We start from the raw sequence: 23,074 nt of genomic DNA, 5'->3' as shown, positions 1-23,074 counted from the left end.
ATATAAATATATACATACATACATATACACATTTTATATATATCTTTATTTCTTCCATTTCAATTACCCATTGGAGCGCTGCCTTTAAACTTTGTTCTTTCTAGTTAAGTGTGATTGCTCTCAGTGAGAGAAACCAAGTCATCTTATAGATGTGATACCTTTTATTGGATAGCATTAATAAGCATTTCATAAAGAGTTTCTTACCAGTAATGTAACAAAGTTTAGAATGTATCTTTTCAAGTCACATTTTATTCAGTACCTAAGAACACCATCTGGGAACAGTGCCAGTACATGTGGGGGATATGATTTGCACTTTGTCTAAAGCCAAATAACAACTCATCACACCTTGTGCCTTGTGATAAGAAGTCACAAATACAAGGACATCTAGACCCAAAGAACAAAATATGTGATGTTATAGCGAGCTTTTAAACATATTCAGTGTTCTTCCTCAGGCATAATGGAACAGATCTAAAGATGTATTTATATAAAAACACATAAAAACACATAGACACATGGGAGGGCACAAACATGGTGTGCTTAATTTGCACCTGAAACAAATTCCAGAACAGGATAAGAGGGTACAGACATGTTGTGATTAATAGCATTTGGATAAATACCAGAAAGGGATGAGCATAACAGTAAATACTTAATTAGTCTAGTGACAAGAAATCTGAAAGTCTTATTATCTCTAAATTGATGTTAGGGGGTCAACAGGCCAGTGTGTTACCTCTGCTCAGTTTTTCTCATATCTCATAATCTTCACTGATGCAAAAAAAAAGCCTCTGAGATTCATTCCATTTCTGATAGTATCAAAGCTGGTTATAAAGATAATTTCCCAAATTCTTCTGTGACGTTGGAACTTAAAATTGCCTCTAAGTATAACTTTCTTCTTTGGCAAAGAAATATTCCTGCAACTCGCTGGAACCGCCATGGGCAGTAAAATGGCACCACAATATGCCAACCTTTTTATAGCAAAACTGGAAAGTGACTTTCTGGCCTCCTGCTCCAGCAAAACTATTGGCTTACTACCGCTACATTGATGACATCATAATCATCTGGACCAACACCGAACAAGAACTAGTAAAATTCCATGAGAGATTCAACGCATTTCACCCCACCATAAACTTGGTCTTTGTTTAAAGTGTTAACCAATAGTTATGTAGCTGTGAATAAGCCAGCCTACTTGGTATAAAGCTGTATGAATGTCTCTGTTAACTCATTCTGGGCTTTGGATGTATATCCCCCCAGGGTCTGTGTGCACACAAATAAACGTATCCACTTCCTGAAGAGAGATCCTGGAGTGTCCTGTCTAATCTCATCCTACAGTACCACCATCCAAAACTTCTCCCGGCTTGTGAACACAGTGGAGATTACACTTTTATATCCAGGGTCGATTTCAGAAGACTCCACACCAGCGTATTATGAGAGCATTCATGTGCCTGTAATAAAGTGTGTGTCCTGGTTTGACTGCAGGGTTTACTGACCAGAACTTAGAGCATCAGAAGCATCTGTAATCCTTCAAGTTGAGGTCAATTAACCCGGCAACCGGCCTCCTGACAATGTATCCTTTTTAGTCACATTTTATTCAGTACCTAAGAACACCGTCTGGGAACAGTGCCAGTACATGTGGGGGATATGATTTGCACTTTGTCTAAAGACAAAGAACAACTCATCACACCTTGTGCCTTGTGATAAGAAGTTACAAATACAAGGACATCTAGACCCAAAGAACACTGTTATTACTTTTATTTAGTTTATCAGATGGTGCATTTTTGGCTCCCTTTTCTGTGAGTTATATTGTTGTGCGTTTTTTTCTCACCTCTGTGATTTTAAGAATACTATTAGACTTATCTCACACAGGCCTCTGATAAAATGCCGCATTTTAAATGTTGGGTTTTTGAACGGCGTTTTCAAACACGTCTTTTTAACGCAACCCATCATTACAATGGGTGATGAGGTACATTAAAAAGCGCTGAAATGCACTAAAATAGAACAGAATGTTCAAAAAACATGGCATTAGAAACGCGTTTAGTGCGTCATTTGAAATGCTGCACTAAATGCTGTAAAAACCAGTCTGTGCGAGAATGGCCTTAGAAGTTAACTCTAATTACTGCTAAACCATTGCTTTATTAAAAAGAGACAAATTGGCTGAAGGAATGATGTGCTTTTAAACGGTTAATTGATTACAGTAGTATAAGGGCTCTTTCACATGCGCACATTAACCTACACCCGCAATATGCAGAGAATAGAGCCCATTGATGTCATTGGGTTCATACACATTTGCTGATTTTTCGCACACATTTTGTGATTGCGGGCGTAGTGGAAGAAATATTTCCATTTTTACTTCTTAGTGCATAGTGCTCATTGAGCTCTATGTACCCAGGAAAGGAGAAGGCAGAAGCGGTTAAAAACCGCTTCTCCCTTCTCCTTGGGGGTCTCAGCTGTTACTAACAGCCAAGGACCCAACCTGCTGCTGCTTGATTGCAGGAGCAGAGGCTTTTAATCCCATGCCGTACATCTGCTATCGATGGGGATTAAAGCGCAGGACCAAGCGCCGTATATTTACCGCGCTTGGTCCTTAAGGGGTTAAATCCTCTACAGTGGAGTTTATCAGCTTCACACAGACAATTCAAAAGGGTCACGGTACTTTAGGCTATAAACCTATATAAAATCCTTTATGGATTAAATTTAACCTGGCGAAGGCCCCAAAGAATTATTAACCTGCACGTAGCTCACACTAGAAAAGCATAGAAAATGGTGGTAGACTCCATAACAGAAGAGCTGCAGTTAGGGCTCCTTTACATTGGCGATCGCAATTTTGCCGTGTGAAAATCGCGGCAAAATCACGTCTTTGTTCCCGTGATTTTTGAGCATCAGTGATGCGTTTTCCTGAGAATAATCTCGTATCACATTGCTGCAGCGTGCAACGTTCTCACGTAATAAAATAGCACAATTTTTTAGCGCGAAAGTCAATAGGACTTTGTAATGTCACAAGTTTGTGTGTTGTGATGTGATAAAAATGAGGCTCCATAGGGAATCATGGGCAATGAAAAATGCAGAAAGATAGGACTTACTGCGATTTTTCTTTTTTGTCACAGGAGTGAAAATATCGCAAATGTGAAGAAAACCATTGAAAATCATTGGTTTCATAATTCTGCTCGATTTTATCGCAAGTGTGAAGGCACCCCAACTGGAGACTATCACAGAGTTTGTACCAAGCATCTTAGCTTCACAGATATAAGTACAACAGGTCTCAGAGCACCGCTGACATCTCTCCTGCACTTTTGGATATACATAAGGGTGCCTTCATGTGGGTGAGAAAATCGTGTGAGTTGTGTGTGTCGTGAGAACAAAGGAAACACGCATGAAAATACAACCCATTATTTGCAATGGTTTTATCGAAAAAGACAACTTTCCTTGAACAGTGATGCTGTGAGACATAAAAATTGCGCCGTGTTCTCTTTTTTCGTGTGAGTCTTACACAAGAGTAGAACATGCAGATGTGTGGTCTCCCGCACATCACATGGGCGGTGTGCCCGTATGTTGTGTGTTGTGAGTCGTGCCTTAGAATGTTGGTCACAACTCACTCTCGGCCATGTGAACGCACCCAGACACATGTCCTCCATAGTAGCCTCCATGTCACTCAGTCTGCTCAGCTGGGCATCCCAACTTTTTCAGTGTCAGGCCTCCTCCACGCGACTGTATGCGTACGCCATATAATCATATGAATTAATATTTGCCACTTTTAATTCCCGATCTTTATTCACATATTTCATGCCATTTACAAGGGAGGCTGTAGCGTATCGGCAAAAAAATACGCAGAAGCGATGAAAACTAGTGAACAGCAGAAATCCTCGGAGTGATTAATAAAGCTTAAGTAGGGCGAGCGGTCTTCTTTTCCCAGCGTTGTGCGCAGGGTAACTCCCTCCCCTTTTTTCCAGCTAGAAGAACGAGAAGTCTATGGGAGCTTCCTGCGTATCACGTCAAGAGATAGGGCAAAACCTATCTTTCCAAGTGTGTAAAAAAAATGGTGACCGAAAACAGTATTGTATGCGCTATTTCTGTATCGTATGTGCAATTATTCTGAATGAAGTAATTGAAATCCAATGTATCGCATGGCCATGTTTTTTATGTGGTGAAATGCCTGCATAAATACGGTCGTCTGACTAAACCCTCAGTGTCTTCGTTGTATCTTGGGGTAACTCGCCTCACATTTCCTCACAAGTTTTACCTCAGAATGTATTACTCTTTCTCCCAGGTCTCCTCACAGGACGGTTCGCCCGATTTTATGCTTTTCCATGAACTGGCAGGATTCCATTCACATAAGGTCTGCTGATGTAGCAGTCCCTGTTCTGAAACTCAGTCTTATCCCCCATTGTTCAGACTGTTGTAGTCTAGCAGCTCCACAATGGACATTAGGCGGGAACCAGGGGATCAGGAACGTGGGACGCATCGGAGCCACCAGGAGAAATGTTAGAGGAGCCGCTGGAGGATTCTTCCGGCAGGGAGAAGAGGAGCAGGTCCAGGAGCGGCAGCCGGCCAGAGAGTGCGTACACCGGTGAGAGAGAGCAGAGGAGCGGGTTCCAACACTGAACCTGCGCCTGGTGTGTGACATCATCGGCAGCCTGACCCGGCTGTAGAGTAGCTGTGAGGAATCATTGCACTGTGTTTAAGGCATTATTGTAAGTCACGTAATTCTAAGTATTTCTTTAAAATAAGAGCTCCTTCACACAAGCATAAGAACGAGTCTTTTTTGTGCTTGTATCGGCGTATTTTACTGTACTTTTTGTGCACTCAGGGCATATTTTTTTGGAAGGACAGACAAATATGTCCCAATGTAAAGGGCTATTTAGACAAATGAGTTCCAGATGTGTTCTTTTTTTCACGAAATTGCGCAGGGTTTCACGTATCTCCTTGTGTATTGCATGCACATTTGCGCTCCCCCCGCCTCCCGATAGACTTCTTTGGTGCACAAATGCACAGAAAGATAGAGCACCTCCTATGTTTTTGCTTTCAAAATCAGTATATATGTACAAACCCATTGACATTGATGGGATCTATTCTCTGCGTATTGCATGCATACATTTCAAGTGCTCAAAAACCATGCGCAAACATGCCCATATAAAGGAGCCCTGTGGGCGGCTTCAAATAGGCTCCCGTACATTGTGTGCACCTGAGCGCTGCGTTTTGTGAAACAAACAAGACTTTTTTGCGTATCAGCGTATTTTACTGTATTTTTTTGCACTTTCGGGGCATGTTTTTTTTGCACATGGGACACAACCGCGCCACAATTTCAATGGCTATTTAGCCTCATGAGTTCCACATGTGTTCTTTTTCTTGCACAATTGCACAGCGTATTGCTTATCCTGTTGCACATTTGCACCCCTCCCTCTAGACTTCTATGGGGACCTTTGGTGTGGAAATGTGCACAAAAGTAGAGGATGCTGCGTTTTGTTTAATGCGCATGACATTCGCACAAAAAAAAGGAAATGAGAACGAATCCATTGAAATCATTGGTTTCTATATTCTGCGTATTGCATATGCAAATTTTGCACATGCAAATATGCCTTAACGTAATAGCCAGTCTGCAGTCATATATAATCACTTGAGGTATACATTACCTGTACATTTTGAAATCCCCATTAATTATGATTTAAAAATCACATTATTGAATTAAATGTTTTTATTAAACATTTTAAAATCTTCAAACACACAAGGACATACCTGTACAAACTGTATGTACAAACTTTTAAAACTGCTCCCCCCCCCCCCCCACACGCTCCCCACCAAGGTCTCTCTCGCAATAACCTCCCCTACATCTGTAAAAAACAATATAAACGGTGGGACCTGTCTCACATTGTCTCTGCATCAAAATAAAGTCACACATTGATCACATTACATTATCTTCAGCATTTCATCACCGATCTCTCATGTTTTACCACACTTTTTTGGCCTCACATTGGATCACTGGCGTAACTATAGAGGGTGCAGGGGATGCGGTTGCACCCGGGCCCCGGAGCCTTAGGGGGCCCATAAGGCCTCTCTTCTCCATATAGGAAGCCCAGTACTATGAATAAAGCATTATAGTTGGGGGCCCTGTTACAGATTTTGCATTGGGGCCCAGAAGCTTTAAGTTACGCCTCTGCGTTAAGGAGTTAAGAGAAGTTGGGGGGTCCCAAGATAAACTTTTGCATGAGCCTTTAGCCACACCCTTGCATTGGATAGAAATGGTACTAGAAAGACACTGATAGTGATATAGTAACACATTTTGAGGTGTTAAACGTCTTCATTAGAGTTGAGTGAACATACTCTGCCGAGCTTGATGCTCGTTCGAGTATTAGCGTACTCGATGGTGCTCATTACTCGAACAAGCATGAAATCGTGTTCGACCCCGCCCCAGTTTTTGGCTCCTCCCCGCTGTGATGTGCCTGTTTTGGCCCCTCCCTGCCGCAACGCAGCCAGAGAGAGAGAGAGAACACGAGCGAAGAAAAAAAAAAAGCTCGGGACCCGGCGTTCAACATACAAAAATGCTCGAGTCTCCCATTGTAGCCAATGGGGTTCGTTACTCGAGTAGAGCTCTCGAATTTTACGAAAAGCTCGACTCGAATAACGAGGACCCGAGCATTTGGGTGCTCGCTCATCTCTAGTCTTCACACAACTGAAATAGTGTACAATGGTGGCCAGCCACGGGAAGTCCTAGTAGCCACCGGTGTCCACGCGTTGGGAGCATTTATCTCTCATCCTCTCTCTGCAAGTTCATATTGGAGGGCAGGAGAGTCATAAAGCTACAATACTGATCTATATTGACCTGTCCATCAGATGTCATCCATTTTTCTATATTTTTCCCCTCACTACATTAATTTGGATAAAGTCTGTGACCGTTCCTGTGTACTGTTCTTCAGAGAAATGTATTGTTCGCCATATTGTGCATGGAGGTTATCCATCATTAAGCAGGAAGTCTCATCCATCATTTGTAGTCCAGTAAAATCTCAGTATGTTTATCTGTAAACTTTGCAGTTCATAAATGTAATTGTTTTATAGCTCCAAAGTCTTTCAAAATTCTGCAATGAACCGGTTGTGATAATACTACAAAAGCATCATTTATTTGGAGAGGTCTTCTACGACCTGCTGTAAAGCTCCAACAAGGTAGCAGCCGCATGCATACGGTAGAAAATGCCGAAAGGAAGACAAATGTTGGTAATTATGGCCCATATTGTGAAACCATAAAAATTAACCTCTAAGCCGCTGTCAAATCGTATCCGGGCTCCAAAGGCAGGCATAATCCAGAACTGTGAGAAGGAGACAAAAAACATAACTTAATGGAAGAACAGGGCAAGGACAATAATTGCATTAAAGGGATTGTCCAACTTTTTTCAAGGGTCTGCCACTTGGGATCCCCGCTGATAAGTTAATCTCCCGGCTGGTCACTACTGTTTCCGAGCTGTCACTGTGCCAAAAATAGACAGCTCAGTACATTGAGCAGCGGCCCAAGTTTGTATCGCATTCTGATTCCAATTCACTTCAGTTCAGCCACTACACAGTAAACTGAGCTGTCTGTTTCCAGCACATAGGTAAAGTCCCCTGGTGCAAGCACCAAGTCATGACTGACTCCTTGGGCAATGTCGCATCATGACATTTTCTAGACAGACTGTTTTTGTGAGATGATTTGCCATTGCCTTCCCCAGTCATCTTTTTACCCCCAGCACGCTGGGTACTCATTTTACCAACCTCAGAAGGATGGAAGGCTCAGTCAACCTTGAGCGAGCTACCTGAACCACGTGGGGGATTGAACCTGCAACCTTCAGGTCGTGAGTGAGAGCTTAGGACAGCATTTCTGCTGCCTTAACACTCTGCAACACATGAGGCTCATTTCCAGCACATAGACAACTCCAAACCAACAATGATCAGCCCATGGATCAACTGATCAGTAGCGATCCAAATTGGAGCATCCCTGCCAATCTGCTATTGATGACTTATTCTGAGGCTAGGTTATCGATAGTAAAAGGTGGGACAAGCCCTTTAAACTATCAAATGCAAATGGGAATCCATATGAAAAATGTATGGGGGACCAAGCGATGAATATTACCTGGTACTCCCATAGTAACAGCGTCCGCCACCTATTTTAAGGATGTTTTATCCCTTATTCTTGCCCCCCTTTCTACGTTTACTTCATGGATAATAATCAATGGATTGTAACTTACATGTCATGTGAAGGTCATCGGTGTTATTTGCATGCACAGTTTATAGCATTTTCTTTATTTTTTTCCCAGTCTTTGTTCCAACTTTCTGATTGTTTATTATAGTCCAGTGGTGGGAATCTTTGATATATAATCCAGTGTTGGATCAAGAAGAGTATTGGTAGCATCTCCTCCCCCTCCCACCCTTATGTGCTGTTGTGGTATCTTGTTAGTTTATGGGTGGACAAGGTCATGTAATGTTGAGTTATTGGTTGATTATTGATTGGATTTTAGCATTTATTAATATGAGTCAGTATCTCTTGCAAATTCTTATTTATTTAATGATTGATTTATTCATATGTAACCCCTTTATAACTACTGTGGTCATTATTTTCCCACACTAATTAGAATGTCTGTATTGACTTATCGTTTAGGCCTTAGTCACACGAGCGTTTTTTCACGCGATTTGCGGATCGCATGACGGATGCGCGCAAGTCGCCCGCAAATCGCCCGAAAATCTGCTCCTAGCCGCGTTTCATTAGAAACGGGCCGGAGCTGTCCAGCGCATTGCATTCAATGGAGACGGCAATAGAGCCGGCTCCATTTAAAGCAATGCGCTGCGGGCGAGCCCGGGATGCATTGTCGGGAAGGGCTTAAATATATAAGCCCTTCCCTGCAATTCATCCTAAAATGTGTAAAAATAAAAAATATATATATACTCACCTTCTCCCGGCCGCCGGAGCTCCGCGCGGCCGTCCTGCAGTGGGTGTGAAGGGGGTGTGAGTCAGACCTGCCCCATGATTGGCTCAGTGCTGAGCCAATCAGAGGCATGTCTCACTCACACCCATTCATGAATTCATGAATGGATGTGAGTCAGACCTGCCCCTGATTGGCTCAGCGCTGAGAGGCAGCAGTCACTCACCCATTCATGAATTCATGAATGGGTGTGTAAGTGAAACCTGCCTCTGATTGGTCAGGGCTGTGACCAATCAGAGGCAGATCATTCAGCAGGCGGGGATTTTAAAGCCCCGCCGGCTGAATAGTGCCGAGAAGCAGTTCAGGAGAACTGACAGCGGCCGCGGCTGGACTCCGGCTGCAGCGGAAAGGTGAGTATACAATTTTTTTTTATTTTAACACATTTTAGGATGAATTGCAGAGAAGGGCTTATATATTTAAGCCCTTCCCGACAATTCACCCCGCGCACGCCGGCAGCCCTATTGCTTTCAATGGAGCGGCTGTATTGCCGGCTCCATTGAATTCAATGGGCAAACATCGTTCTTCTCTGTCACAGCTGTTACAGCTGTGGCAGAGAAGAATGATTTGTCTTCTATATGTTCTCAATGGGGTCGGCGCTGCTGCCGCCGGCCCCATTGAGCGCATATAGAGAAGAGAACAGGAATCGCAGATCGCAGATAGGTGCGATCTGCGATTTCTGTTCTATAATTTATCGGACGAGCGCATAAAAAGCGCTCATGTGTCCGATACCATTGCAAAGCAATGGTTTTATAAAATCGCCGGACGCATGCGCATGTGCAAATCGCGGCTAAAAACGCCCGTCTGACTAAGGCCTTAAGGTTAAGGTGTATTTATTTTATGAGTGGTGCTTGTACTAGACTGGAACTACTTTTTTAATAGAAAAATTAAAGGGTTGTTCATTTTTAAACTATTGATGGACTATTCTCAAAATAGGCCATCAATAGTATAGTGGCAGGGGCCCACCTCCTACGATTCTAGCTGAATCATTTGTTTGCTTGGCCAGTGTTTTTGTACACAGAGGTGATGTGTGCAGGATGCAGACAGCTCCATTCACATTTCATTGGCGCAGCTCGGTACTGCAGCAAAGTTTTCATTTAAGTGCATTGGAACTTTACCTGTAATGCCAAGCTGGGCCACTGCAGTGGCAACAGAGCTTTATACTTTATGCCTAAATCAGTTTTATGCACAAGAACATTAGTCCAAACAGCTGATTAGCAAGAGTCCCTTCAGAGGACCCCTGTTAAATTATTATTAATGGCTCAATAACAATCCTCATTATTGAGGATAGACCATCAATAATTTAAAACTGGACAACCCCTTTAAGGAGAAACTGGACTAATCTGAAATACCCTTCTGGGAAATTCGGGAAAAACTATTTTTTTTTTAATATCCTTTCTCACATCAGACTATCAAGCAAATATATAAAGTGTCCTGAAATGTCTGCACTATATATGGGTATGGCTTTATTGTTAGAGTAGTGAAAGCATTACAATCACTAATCAAAGAGGTTTTGCAGGATTAGAACTGCTCACATAAACAGATAAAACTAGTTTCAGGAGTAGTCAAAGTATTCTCCCTCAGGATTAAAAAAATCACGGCCACAGCTGCCCACAGGTTGTGTGTGGTATTGCAGCTGAGCCGTGTCCACTTCTGTGGAGCCAAGTTGCTATTCCAGATATTAACCTATGGGCAACTGTGGCACTGTTTTTGGAGGAAACTAGTCAGGTTTTTAGAATCTTGGACAACCAGTTTAGGTCAACAGAGAGATTCTCAATATGTATTGTCTACCACAGTGTTCCCCAACTCCAGTCCTCAGGGACCCCCAACAGGTGATGTTTTCTGGATTTCCTCAGTATTGCACAGGTGATGTAATTATCACAGGTGTTCTTACTATAGGATATCCTGAAAACACGACCTGTTGGGCCCTGAAGACTGGAGTTGAGAAACACTGGTCTATCACATTCCCTGATCTGACTCCTTTCCTTTTACCCCCTCTACATTATTCATCAGAAAGTAGAGAAAGGGCTTGTATCATGATTGACTTTTATCATCTATCAACAGGGTAGATAAAAAAGTCTAAGGCCTCATGTCCACGGGCAAAAGAAGAATTAAAATCCACAGCGGATTTTAACTCTTCTCCCGCCCGCGGATCCGCACCCCATAGGGATGCATTGACCACCCGCGGGTAGATAAATACCCGCGGATGGTCAATAAAAGGGAATTTTAAAAAATGGAGCATGAAAAAAAACGTGACATGCTCTATTTTCATGCGGGGCTCCCGCAGGCTTCTATTGAAGCCTATGGAAACCGTCCGGATCCGTGGGAGACCTAAAATAAGAATAACTTACCCGCAGCGGACTGGACACGTCTTCTCTTCTTCACGGCCGGTTCTTCTTGCTTCGGCCCGGTGGATGTGCCCCGCCTCATGCGCGCGGCACGCCGCCGACGTGCCGAGTACATCCGCCGGCCGAAGAAAGAAGATCCAGCTGTGAAGAAGAGAAGACGTGCCCGGTCCACTGCGGGTAAGTTAATTCTTATTAATTCTTCTTTTCAGCGCTCATGTCCGCGGGGCAGGAGGGACCCGTTACGGATTCTCCATGGAGAATCCATAGCGGGCCTGATTTTCCCCGTGGACCTCATGAGGCCTAAACAGTGGGGATCTCACAGCTGAGAACCCCACCAATTCCAAGAACAAGGCGTCCCCCTTTTCTTCTCACTGTGGGCTCTCTGCACCCACCTACAGTGACATTGAGACTGAATGAAGCCGTGGTCATAAATGCATGGTGCCACTCCATTCATATCAATTGGGCTAACAGAAATAGTCGAATATATGTGTTAGGCTGTCTCCGGCAGTCTCAATGAAGATGAATGAAGCGGCACCACATATGATTGACTACTAATCCATTCAGTCTCCTTCTTACTCCGGGGGAAAGGAGGTGCAGTGATCCCTCAGTGATGGAAGGGGTCGTAGGACCCCTGTTCTTGGGATCAGTGTGGGTCTCAGCTACTAGACCCCCACCAATCAGACTTTTATTACCTATCATATGGATCTTGGTAAAACCCCAGTGCATCTTTTATTTGTGCATACGCAGATACTGGCTGGTGACTGACTCATGTGGCTTTATGAGTACAACCTTATTTAGTATAAGAGGTGGCTTAACCATTGTATAAAACAAGCACTTTTATGTATTACTTACTAGTATGTTACTGAGAAAAAGAAACAAGTACACGTCTTTCATGGTTTTTCTCTTCTTGAGGTGACTTTTGATGTGAGCACTCAAGGTCTCTCTTCTTGACATTCTTCTGCTTGAAATCTTTGGGACGCTTGTAAGGGATTGCCTTCTGTCTGTATCTTGTGTCGGGTCTTGCTTTATGGATTCTTCTGGTCTGGTAGGCCTAGAGGTTATTGGACTAACAGGCCTGAATATAACATGGGGTGGAAGACGATGTAGTCCTTCAATGATAAAGATATTCTGGAGAGAGTGCTGAATAATCATCAATGCTGAATAGCCAAGCGTTAATCCACACAAAATTCGGAAGGGTTGTGTAGATGCCATGGCTATAATAGAGTAGTAGGAGATCGCATATTGACCTAATGCTGCTCCAAGTAGAAGAGCCATATCCAGTGTACGACTTGGGTTCTTCTGATTGTCCATGTGTCGCTTATCTAATCTGAAGATGATAATTCCAACTATATTGGCTATGCACATGAGAGCGAGGCTGACCACATGAAAAATGTAGAAGGCTTTCAGTGACAACCAGTGCTTATGCTTGTGATCCCTACCCACTTCATACATGATGAACATCACTAGACCAATAATCAAAATGCTCACACCACATACGAGTCCAAAGAGGGGTATATGTTCACGGACTCCTGGTCCTATTCCATGGTAGTAGGAAGCATTTTCATCAATTTGACGTCCTACGTTCTTCCACATGATGTAAAGCATAGCTGCAGCAAACAGGTTATACTCAATGTTGAAGGGATACAAGTAGACAAACACCGCAGTGTTATTCATGCACCGTGATTTGCAATCACAGTCGTACTCCTTTTCATCTTCACCTGTAAAGGCAAATGGTTGTGTTTACTTAGATTGTCAGACTGAGGCATCTACTGTAGTCTACTATCATAGCTTATAAAAAAAAATCACCAGAAGCGACCAAACCCTTCCACCAGCAGCCTCCATTGAATAACACAGCATTGTGCATTTGCTAGTGTCCCATATGGTCTGGTCACATGCCCCTCCATCAGCGGGTATGTTTAGGCAGTGCAGAGGGCAGGGCTTCTTAGAGAGGCATCACCATTGGTCTGCTCACAACAGGATAGTAGTAAATGTCTCATTACTTTTTTTTTAAAGATGGGCTGGGGACTAAATGGTCAACCCCTTTAAATGTAAGTGGAACAATTTAAAAGAAATGCTGACATCAAGGTCCATAATAGACCATTTTTCCAAAAAAATGTTTTGTAAAAAATTGCACCGGAAATAATAGAATTAATAAACGGCGACCGATTTTATATGGTGCGTGAAAAGATAGGTCTTTCCCTATCTTTGGATGAGATACGCTGGAGGCTCCCATAGGCTTTTATGGGAGCTAAAAAGGGAGGGGGAAGAAGTTTAGCTGTGTCTAATGCTGGGAAATTATTACAGCCGCCTCTATTTAACCATTCTAAGGCATTCTGAGGATTTCTGCCAACCGAGGGATTTCCGCGCTGCAGTGTATATATTTACCGATTCGCTGCAGCCACCCATGTGAATAGATGAAAAAACGCTAATTTAGATGGGGACTTGATCAGGGCTTTTTGCTTTTCACACGTTTTTGGCGGTGAGCGTAAAAACGCATACGCTTGTGTGAAGGAGGCCTTACATTCATTTAGCTGTAAATTGCTGTGTAAATTGGACTATACTGTAAATCTGCACTGAAAATACATAGTAATTCGGCCACGTCTGAACGTGGATTAAGGAATTATGTACCTTCTTCTGCACTGTAGGTGCTATTAGTGACTTCAGAAAAATTTCCCTGAAGTTGCTTCTGTAGTTCAACAGTGTGATGTCTGGACTCTTCAGCTACGGCAATGATCCATATGATCAGGTTAACAGTTAACAGGACCATCAGAAAACACCTGTAGTGAGGAAAGCATGAGAATGTCCATTATGTAATGATAATTTACAGTCAATAACTACCATAGATCCATAGGTTAAAAAAATATTCAAATTAAAAACATGGTAGCACAGTATTTTTGGCTGAAAAAACACTTCAGTCCATCCAGTCCAGCCTATTTTCCTTCAATGTTGATCCAGAGGAAGTCAAAAAACCCTGATGAGGTAGAAGCCAATTTTTCTAATTTTAGGGAAAAGTATTCCTTCCCAGCTCCAAATTTTGCAATCAGAATAACTCCCTGATCAACAACCATTTTGAAGAAATCAATTAACAGGACTATTTACATTATTAATGGGCGCCATTTACTTGTTGAATAGTTTCATGAAAGTATTAATAGTAGGAAAATCTCATCAGAATAAAATTACATTGAAATAAATATTTTTTTCCCTTATGTCCCTTACAGCAGCAGATATATCAGACCATCTTCCCCAAATTTCTTCAAACTTAGGGCTTTAACAGTTCAACGCAGGTGCTAAGACGCTTGCCGTTGCGGAGCGTATTAGGGCACGAACTAGGTAAAATTCTTTTTCATATTGCGCAAGTTTGAAAAAAAAAAGCGGGAAGATAGGTCCTGCACTATCTTTTTTCACACGTAGAAAAACTACATGCAAGAAAGATAGGGCAAGTTAATACTATGTGCGAGAATCCCGAAAACGAAGCCATTGAAATCAATGGTTTCGTTTCATCCTGTTTTGCGTCCATGACTTTCAGGACTGTAGAATGGTACAGAAACACGCCCGTCTGTTTAAGCCCTAAGTTAAACAGCCCCTTTCTTAACATATCTACCTTTCTAAAAATATAACCTCTTATTATTGGGACAAATCTCCTACTGTCGGGGATGGGGGGGAGAACATAGGCTGCATCCAACAGTCAGTAATCAGCCTCCGCGCTTGATACAATGTTCTTTGGATTCCCAAAAGAGTATGCCCATCAACAATACCCAATATACAAGTTCTGGGACTAAAGCCCCATTTACACAGGATGCCCGACATTCATCCCTGCATGTATTCACTCCTGTGCTGTTGCACAGGAGCAAGTATCGCTGTCTCGCAGCAGTGAAGCTGGAGGAGATTTTACCCCTCTCTCTCCCCCACCCCTCTCCATTCACTTAACTTAGCGGCCGTTCAGTATTAACAGCTGCTATTTATACTGAAGATCATCGTTCAGGATTTTATGCAGCCTAAACGTTAAGCGATGATCCTGAACGATGATTGTTCAGTGTAAATAGCAGTTGTTCAATACTGAACAGCCGCTGTGTTAAGTGAATGGAGAGGGGCGGGGAAGAGCGAGGAGGGAAATTTCATCCACCCACCCCGGCCCCCTGCTGGCTGCTTTGTCAGAGAGCCAGCAATACTAGCTCCCGCGAGTAGATGCGGGGATGAGTATCGGGCATCGTTTGCCCAACATTCGTCTGTGTGTAAAAGGGGATTAAGACCAATATCGACAAGATTTATTTTCTTAGTTATCTCTAGTACCCCATTCCAAAGTTCACATAGTTTTACACAATCACAGACCGCATGCATTAAATCTGCACCGTCTATATAACATTTTGGACAGTCTGAGTTTAATCTAATACCCATGTTAAAAAACTTTAGTGGAGTATGATAAACCCTATGCACTAAATACAATTGCAATATTTGTTGCCCTCTAGGGTGTCTACCCACTACCGTTACGTTTTCACTGCGAAATTCACAACGTTTTTTTTCTCCAGGCGTCTATGGCACTTGTTAATGTTAAAATCGTAACACGGCAAAATCGTAGTTTACCGCGAAATCGTGATTTTGCCGTGTCGCGATTTTCACATTAACAAGTCCCATAGACTCCTGAAGAAAAAAACCGCTGCGAATTTCGCAGTGAAAAAGAACTGTAGAGCCCCTTGCGAGACCTGGGACTCGCTGAGACCCAACATAGCCCCTAACCCCTCCCCAATTACTCCATTGAACACGCTGGGTAAACTACTGGGAATGGCGCCAGACCCCGCGTCTAGGAGCGTCTGGGAGAAACTCGCAGGAATCAAGTTAGGTGACTTGCAACCCATAGTCAACTGAGGAGCCGGAGAGGCCATCCACCTCCTAGCCCCAGACCTAAATATTCCCTTCCTACAAAAAGTTCAGATTACTAAAACAATAGATGACTTCGCTAAGAGATATAGATCAACCAGACCCTCAACACCGTTCGAAAAATTCTATCTAGAAGGGGCATCAAAAAACAAGATCACCGCGAACCTCCATGAAAAATACATCTCACCCTCCACGGGGTACAAGCCCGCCTATCTCAGCTCATGGGAACGCGAACTTAACACCACCATCTCGGCGGAGGACACAAAAATAATACTCAGACTAGCCTTTGGACTATCCCCCTGTGTGCTCTTACAAGAAAGCCACTACAAGATACTAGCAAGGTGGTATAGAACTCCCCAATGGCTATACACACATAAACTAGCCCCCCACGAGAAATGCTGGAGGTGCGACACCATGAAAGGCTCATACAGACACATCTGGTGGGACTGATCAGCACTGGGCACTTTCTGGAAGGACATTGAAGAATCAATCAAAACCGAACCTAAAACTAACACCAGAATTGGTGCTCTTATGGAAACCGACAGACAACTTCCATCCCCTCAAAGATAAACTTATTGCCCTACTGCTAGACGTCGCAAAGGCCTTAATCCCAACTATGTGGCTACAAAAATCACCCCCAACCGCAGCACAGTGGAGAGACAGGGTAGACTTAATCTACAATTTGGAGGAACTAACGAGTTGGAAAACTAACACTTGAGATAAATTCATAAAGGAATGGGAGCTGTGGAAAAGAATACCTTAGCGCAGCCCACTCCACAATCACTGCAGTGCCCCTGGACCGGGACGGGAGTCGTTGGGAGACCCACAGGCCTAAAGGCAGAGTGCCCCCACTCACAACCACACCCACAACACTGAAACAAATGCCCGGGTTTCGCCGGGGAGGGGGCCCCGGATGTTGGAGCGGACGCAGAGGCGGACACAGGCGGGGACCGCCCATGGTATATTGACCGCAGCCGACACACGCACCTTACACCTCGAAAGATACGACTACAAAGTAAGAGAGGGGGAGCAACCCCACGCACAAACTCTTAGAGTGACCCACCCTTCTCTCCCCTACCCCTCCTTCCCTACCCCCATCCCCTCCCTGTTTATGTTAGGCTATGCAATATGTTTACACAGAACGAAGGCCGTCATGGCACTTCATGTATCCTCCCAATGTTCAGTTAATTTTATCAGACCGTAAAGCGAAGAGGCCCGGCCACGGTGGACCGACGCTAATCGAGCAAGCACAGCTATGACTATGGTCCCACCAGTAGGCAGAAACCTCATTATCTGGACGTTACTGGATCGAATAATACGGTCTTTAATGTTTATAAAAAGAAAAGTCTTTTTTCAATGTAGTTTATTGTAGTCACAGAAAGCAAAGAATGCAATGTACATCAGCCTGATTGATAAATGTAAAACTGTTGATAGAGCTCTCGCTAGGATAAGCATTCTTAGCTATATCAGCTACATCATTGCAATCTTGTCTGTATGGAACCTTTTTTCTCGAAAACTCAATAAAAATTGTTTATAAAAAAAAGAAAAAGAACTGTAGTGGGTAGACACCCTTAGATAGATAGCTTTAGAATTATATGCAACCCTGGTTAATCGTGAGCATCGACTAGTAATTATTTATTTCATAATGGTTTAATTATGGAGATGCAGCAGAGCTGAATGTGTCAAATCTACTTTATTTGAGCTATGTATTTACTCTTTCTGGATATAAATTTGAAGGTTTATTTACAGCTGTGACGTAAACCACAGATAACACACATCAAAATATTAAGAATGACCTGTCCGTCCGTGCGTGAGTGAGTAGTGTGTGGGTTTGTGAGTGGTTTACATTCTCCTTCCTGATCACATGACAGTGACATAATCAAAGGTCCATCATCCCCAGTGAGGGAGTTACATGCTCTGCCCCTGATCACATGACACTGACATCATCACAGGTCCTGTAAGTACATGGCTGCTGTCCGGCTAGGTTTTCATTAGTATTCCATAGCAACTGAGGCCGCAGGGGGTTTGCAGTTCGCTTGTAATCTGCACAGCGATTCAGGACCAGTGATGACATCACCATCATGTGATAAGGGGTGGAGCATGTAACTCCCTCACTGGTGATGAAGTACCTTTCACGATGTCACCTTCATGTGATCAGGGGCGTAGCATGATGGTGACATCCTGACAGGTCCTTCATCTCTAGTGCTGTACTGCTTCTGATCCCTGTTGTATGGGATGAACAATGTATGTAGCAGAGTTGTGTGTGTGTGATGCATTATGCCACCAGGAACACTAGTACTATAATTTCCTGATAATTACTAGTTTCTACTAGATTGCTGAACTCATTTTAGCTACTTGTGTAAATACATTGTATCTAGAGATGAGCGAGCGCACTCGCTAAGGCAAATTACTTGAGCGAGTATTTTCGAGTACATGCCCGCTCGTGCCAGAAGATGCGGGGGGCGGGGGAGAGCGGGGAGGAACGGGGGGGGGGGGAGATCTCTCTCTCCCCCCCGCTCCCCCATGCTCACTCCCGCAACTCACCGCTCACCCCCGCCAGCCCCCTAATCTTTTGGCACGAGCGGGCATGTGCTCAAAAATGGCAATACTCGCTCGAGTAATTTGCCTTAGCGAGTATGCTCGCTCATCTCTAATTGTATCATATAATTTTTTCTCACTTTCCTCCCTTCCTGTTTTGTTATTGGATTCTATGTGCAGATTTATATATATATATATATATTTTTTTTTATTTCTATACAGTATTCTTCTAATACATTGCAAATTTGGTTAAAAATTAATTACGTTTTTGGATTTCTATGACTGATTATTGTTCACCTGTAATTAGGAGTTTGAGATTGTTTTTAAAGACGCTTGGAAACTTGGAACTGCACTATGACTAAGAGTCTTCAGGCTTGAAACACGTAAAAAGGTTTCCCTTTTTGTATCGTGTTGTAGAATTTAGACAACAGTGAATAACATTGAACATTTATGTAACCTTCTATCTCTGGTTCCTATTCACTTTACACAAGCCTCAATAGTCAAATCACTATTCTATCGAACACCAAATGGATATTCCTCCTAGATAAGTCCCTATTCTCCAGAGCCCCAATTCAACCCCCAACCCTGGTAGACCCTACTCTCCAGAGCCCTGTTCTTCTTTACCCATGCTGAGCTCTCCCAAGCCCTAGCCACACTACTCCCTTTTTCAGAATATCTCCATTTAATGTGAACCCACTGGGCAATACTTCAAGCCTCTAGGTAACAAGGCCTCCATCATAGCTCCTCTTTATTCCCCGCAGAACTGGCTTATTCCATAGTCTGGACTGGACCTAGCTATAGCTTCCTCCGGCTTTGGCTTAGCCCTCTATGTGACCTTCAAGGTTGGCATTATCTCCACAGACACAGCAAAATTTTCCAGAGCTAACCCGACCTAGGATGATAGCACACTCAGCCCCTGTAGTGTATATTTAGCATAACACTATTGCCAAGTTGACTGGAAGATCAGGTTTTTAATGACTTCCTTAATATGGGGATTTAGTCTGTTTAACATGTCATTAATAAACAGTTTAAAGGGGTTATCCAACCTTGTAACATTTTGGCCTATCCTCAGGAGAGGTTATCAATATCTGATTGGAGGGGGTCTGCAGATCAGGATCCCTGCCAATCAGCTGATTGAAAGGGTCAAGGCGCTTATCCTCTTTAATCCTTCCATCGGAGCACCCACTGATCAGATATTCATGGCCTATCCTGAAGATAGACCTCAGTTTTAAAAGTTTTGATAACCCCTTTAATTTAATTACAATCACAATTACCGGCGCTAGTTACTCCAACTTTAAAAAATCCTGGATGCATTCCATTTTTTTAACAGACACATTAGAAAAAAGTCCTATTTTTAAGGATTGATCAGGAATTTACAGACAGTTTTCAACCTTGACCCCTGCCTTCACGGATGTTCTGCACATTGTAGTCCCCCTGGTTGAACACATATAACTCTTAAAGGCATATTCTGGTTAGTGGCCGTAATTTCAGAAAGATAACCAAGCGTTATGCCACTAACCGTAATAGCCCTTTAATAGGCCAGCAGCAGCTCAAGTTGGCACCGCACGTAGATCATCCTTACTCTTCCATGTTGCCACCAAACCTACTCTTTATCTCCTTTTGACTACTACTCCTAGCAACTATTACTCACATCATAGTGGCGCTATGCATCAGCCTCACTAGGTACATATTCTCAGCTGCACCAGGCTGTTCCTTGGCCTCCTGCACATTCCGTATCTCCCCTTGTAGCTGTGGCCACTACTGGTAATCAAGGCAGTGCAATTACATTACTGCATTGCACCACCTGCGTCAGGCCAGAAGATTAACTCTGCACTCATCGTGGTCACAAAAGTATAAGGGTAGACTTACATGAGTGTAATTTAATCACGTATTACGAGTGCGATGTAAGAATGCATAATACGCAGTGAATGGATCCAATGAAAGTACATTGCATATAATATGCATGATAAAAGAGAAAATAGCATGTTCTACTTTACCGCTTATTACGCGCTATAGGGTTCTTATTGTTCTACCATCAAAGTAGCATACAGGAGGTAATATCACTTTTAGAGGAAAATTATTACTTTATAGGGGCAAAAAGGGGCATTATTACTTTGGTAATCATTATTACTGCATAGGAGCACAAAGGGGACAATATTACTGTTCGGGGGCTCTAAGAATGGCACTATTACTATTTGGGGCACAAAAAATGGCACTATTGTGTGGTGCAGTAATACTAGCCGGTACACTATTACTATTTGTGATATAATATGGGACACTATTTGGTGACACTATTGTTTTCAGGGGTGCTGACTGTATGGCACTATTTTGGTGGTGTGGGGGAATGATAGCTATGAGAGCATTATTTCTAAAGCACAGTAATAGGGGGACACCGAGCCACTGTACTTAGGGCAGATAAGATAGCAGCAGACATAGAATTAACCCTTTTCAATCCAATTTTGGATTCAGGATTTCCTAGGGGGCTTTCTCTTTCTGCCATTATACAATGGCGCCATCTGCTGGCTTGAGCCAGTACTGCGGTATGTGACATGCTGGAGAGACCCCCAACAACACAGCGGCCAGTAATCAAGAGTAAGAATACCCTGCCGGATGTCTTCTGACATCGGAGCTGTACAGCCTTCAATCAGAATGTCTTTAGAAGTCAGACAGTGGATTGGAAAGGGTTAAGAGTAGCAGCAGGATGAAGAACTTGTGCAAGTTGGTAAAATGGTTGATGGGGTGGTTACAAACTGAGGAGCCAAAGATGCCTATGCTGCAAACGTTGCTGAGACAAGTCATAGCTCAAAGAAGTAATCTTGGAGGTGATCAGTTATCCAATAATCTTTCAATTAATTCAGACAATTTGATTCCAATTATCATTAATAGTAACATCTATTATAAAAGAAATGTACTCATGTGCCAAAAAGCATTACCACACTGGAACACAGTAAGACATTTAACATGATTCATTTACAGAACAGTACAATACGTCTAGGATATCAGCCAATAGTGTATTTACAGAGTGATATTGTTTCCTGACAGACACTCCGACAACTATAGCCTGATTGATGAAGAATACAAAATACAATGATGAGAACACTCATTGACTACTTGTCCTCCGGAGAGTAAACAGTGGACTATTCTGCTATCACAATGCCACATAATGACGTTTAATCACACTTGTACCTTGTGTTTATTATACATATATTATACTTATTAACTATAGCTCTCAAGAAACAAAGTCATCTTGTAGATATGATACAAAAAGAGATGATGTTATAGCAAGCTTTCAAGACTACTAAGATATAGAAATTAACTGGACACCACCCTAAAAAATCTAATCAACTCAACACAGACATCCCTGTACAGAAAACCTATTGATTGGCCCACGCACCTACATAGAACAGCTTCTACCCATAACACATCAAAAAGTCCATCTAGGATGTAACTTATTTGTTCCAGCATAATAGACAGGGATGAACATTTAGACTGTCATGTCGTGCTTTTGGGGCTTGGTGTGGGGGATTTAGCTGGCTGATTGTATGGATTGCTCCAGCCAGGCAATCACCTGAGGTCTGTGCACATAAATACCAGTCGCTCTTGCTAGAGGCTGCTGGTCATTATACCTCATCATCTACTCCCAGAGCCCTGGTGATTGTATATATGATGTTCTGTTTGGTGTTACTTCCATCTGTAGGTGTGCACTGTCTTCTATCTGAATTCCCATCCGTCTGTATGTGCTATGTCTGAATTCCTCTTCGTCTGTAGGTGTGCAGATGCCTGGTGTGAACTATGTCCTGTTTGTAGTTGCTGTGTCTGTAGGTGCTCTGTCCCTGTTTGGTGTTCCCTGCCTCCTACCCAATTTTACACCTAGGGTGAGTCAGGTGTTCCCTGGGTTCCTGTGTGGCCTTATTGAAACAGCTGCCCTACTTTTAGGCAGAAATGTCTCTGAAGGATTTATTTGGGGTATAGCATCTCAGCGTCTAGTCCAGCGATAGTGAGGGCACCAGGTCTGTGAATGTACATCAATTTAGAGACAATAAAGCTTTTGCACTATTTATTATCTGTCGACTAATTAAGGATTTACTCTCCAAGCTCATCCCGTTCTCTTATATCTATCTATCTATCTATGTATCTATCTATCTATCTATCTATCTATCTATCTATCTATCTATCTATCTATCTATCTATCTATCTATCTATCTATCTATCGATCGATCGATCGATATATATAACAGAACGGGATGAGCTTGGAGAGTAAATCCTTAATTAGTCCACAGATAATAAATATATATATATATATATATATATATATATATATATATATTTTACATTTTGGCCTTATTCAAATTTTTTTTTTTAATTATCGTATTTTCTAATGAT

The 23,074-nt window shown here is 42.7% G+C and overlaps 1 protein-coding gene across 1 annotated transcript in view; it reads right to left on the bottom strand.

Annotated features, from left to right (window-relative positions):
- Positions 1–5,771: 5,771 nt before the first annotated feature.
- Positions 5,772–23,074, bottom strand: part of LOC136587924 (proton channel OTOP2-like) — a 34,933-nt gene continuing 17,630 nt past the window's right edge. The window contains exons 4-6 of the mRNA XM_066586759.1: positions 13,907–14,055; positions 12,131–12,996; positions 5,772–7,289 (exon numbers count right to left, since the gene is read on the bottom strand). Of these exons, the coding sequence (XP_066442856.1) occupies positions 7,119–7,289; positions 12,131–12,996; positions 13,907–14,055 (1,186 nt within the window). The 3' untranslated portion in view covers positions 5,772–7,118. The remainder of the gene's footprint in view (positions 7,290–12,130; positions 12,997–13,906; positions 14,056–23,074) is intronic.

The sequence above is a fragment of the Eleutherodactylus coqui genome, chromosome 13 (assembly GCF_035609145.1).
Source record: "Eleutherodactylus coqui strain aEleCoq1 chromosome 13, aEleCoq1.hap1, whole genome shotgun sequence".
Classification (NCBI taxonomy): Eukaryota; Metazoa; Chordata; class Amphibia; order Anura; family Eleutherodactylidae; genus Eleutherodactylus; species Eleutherodactylus coqui.
This window is presented reverse-complemented; position numbering and strand designations above follow the sequence as displayed.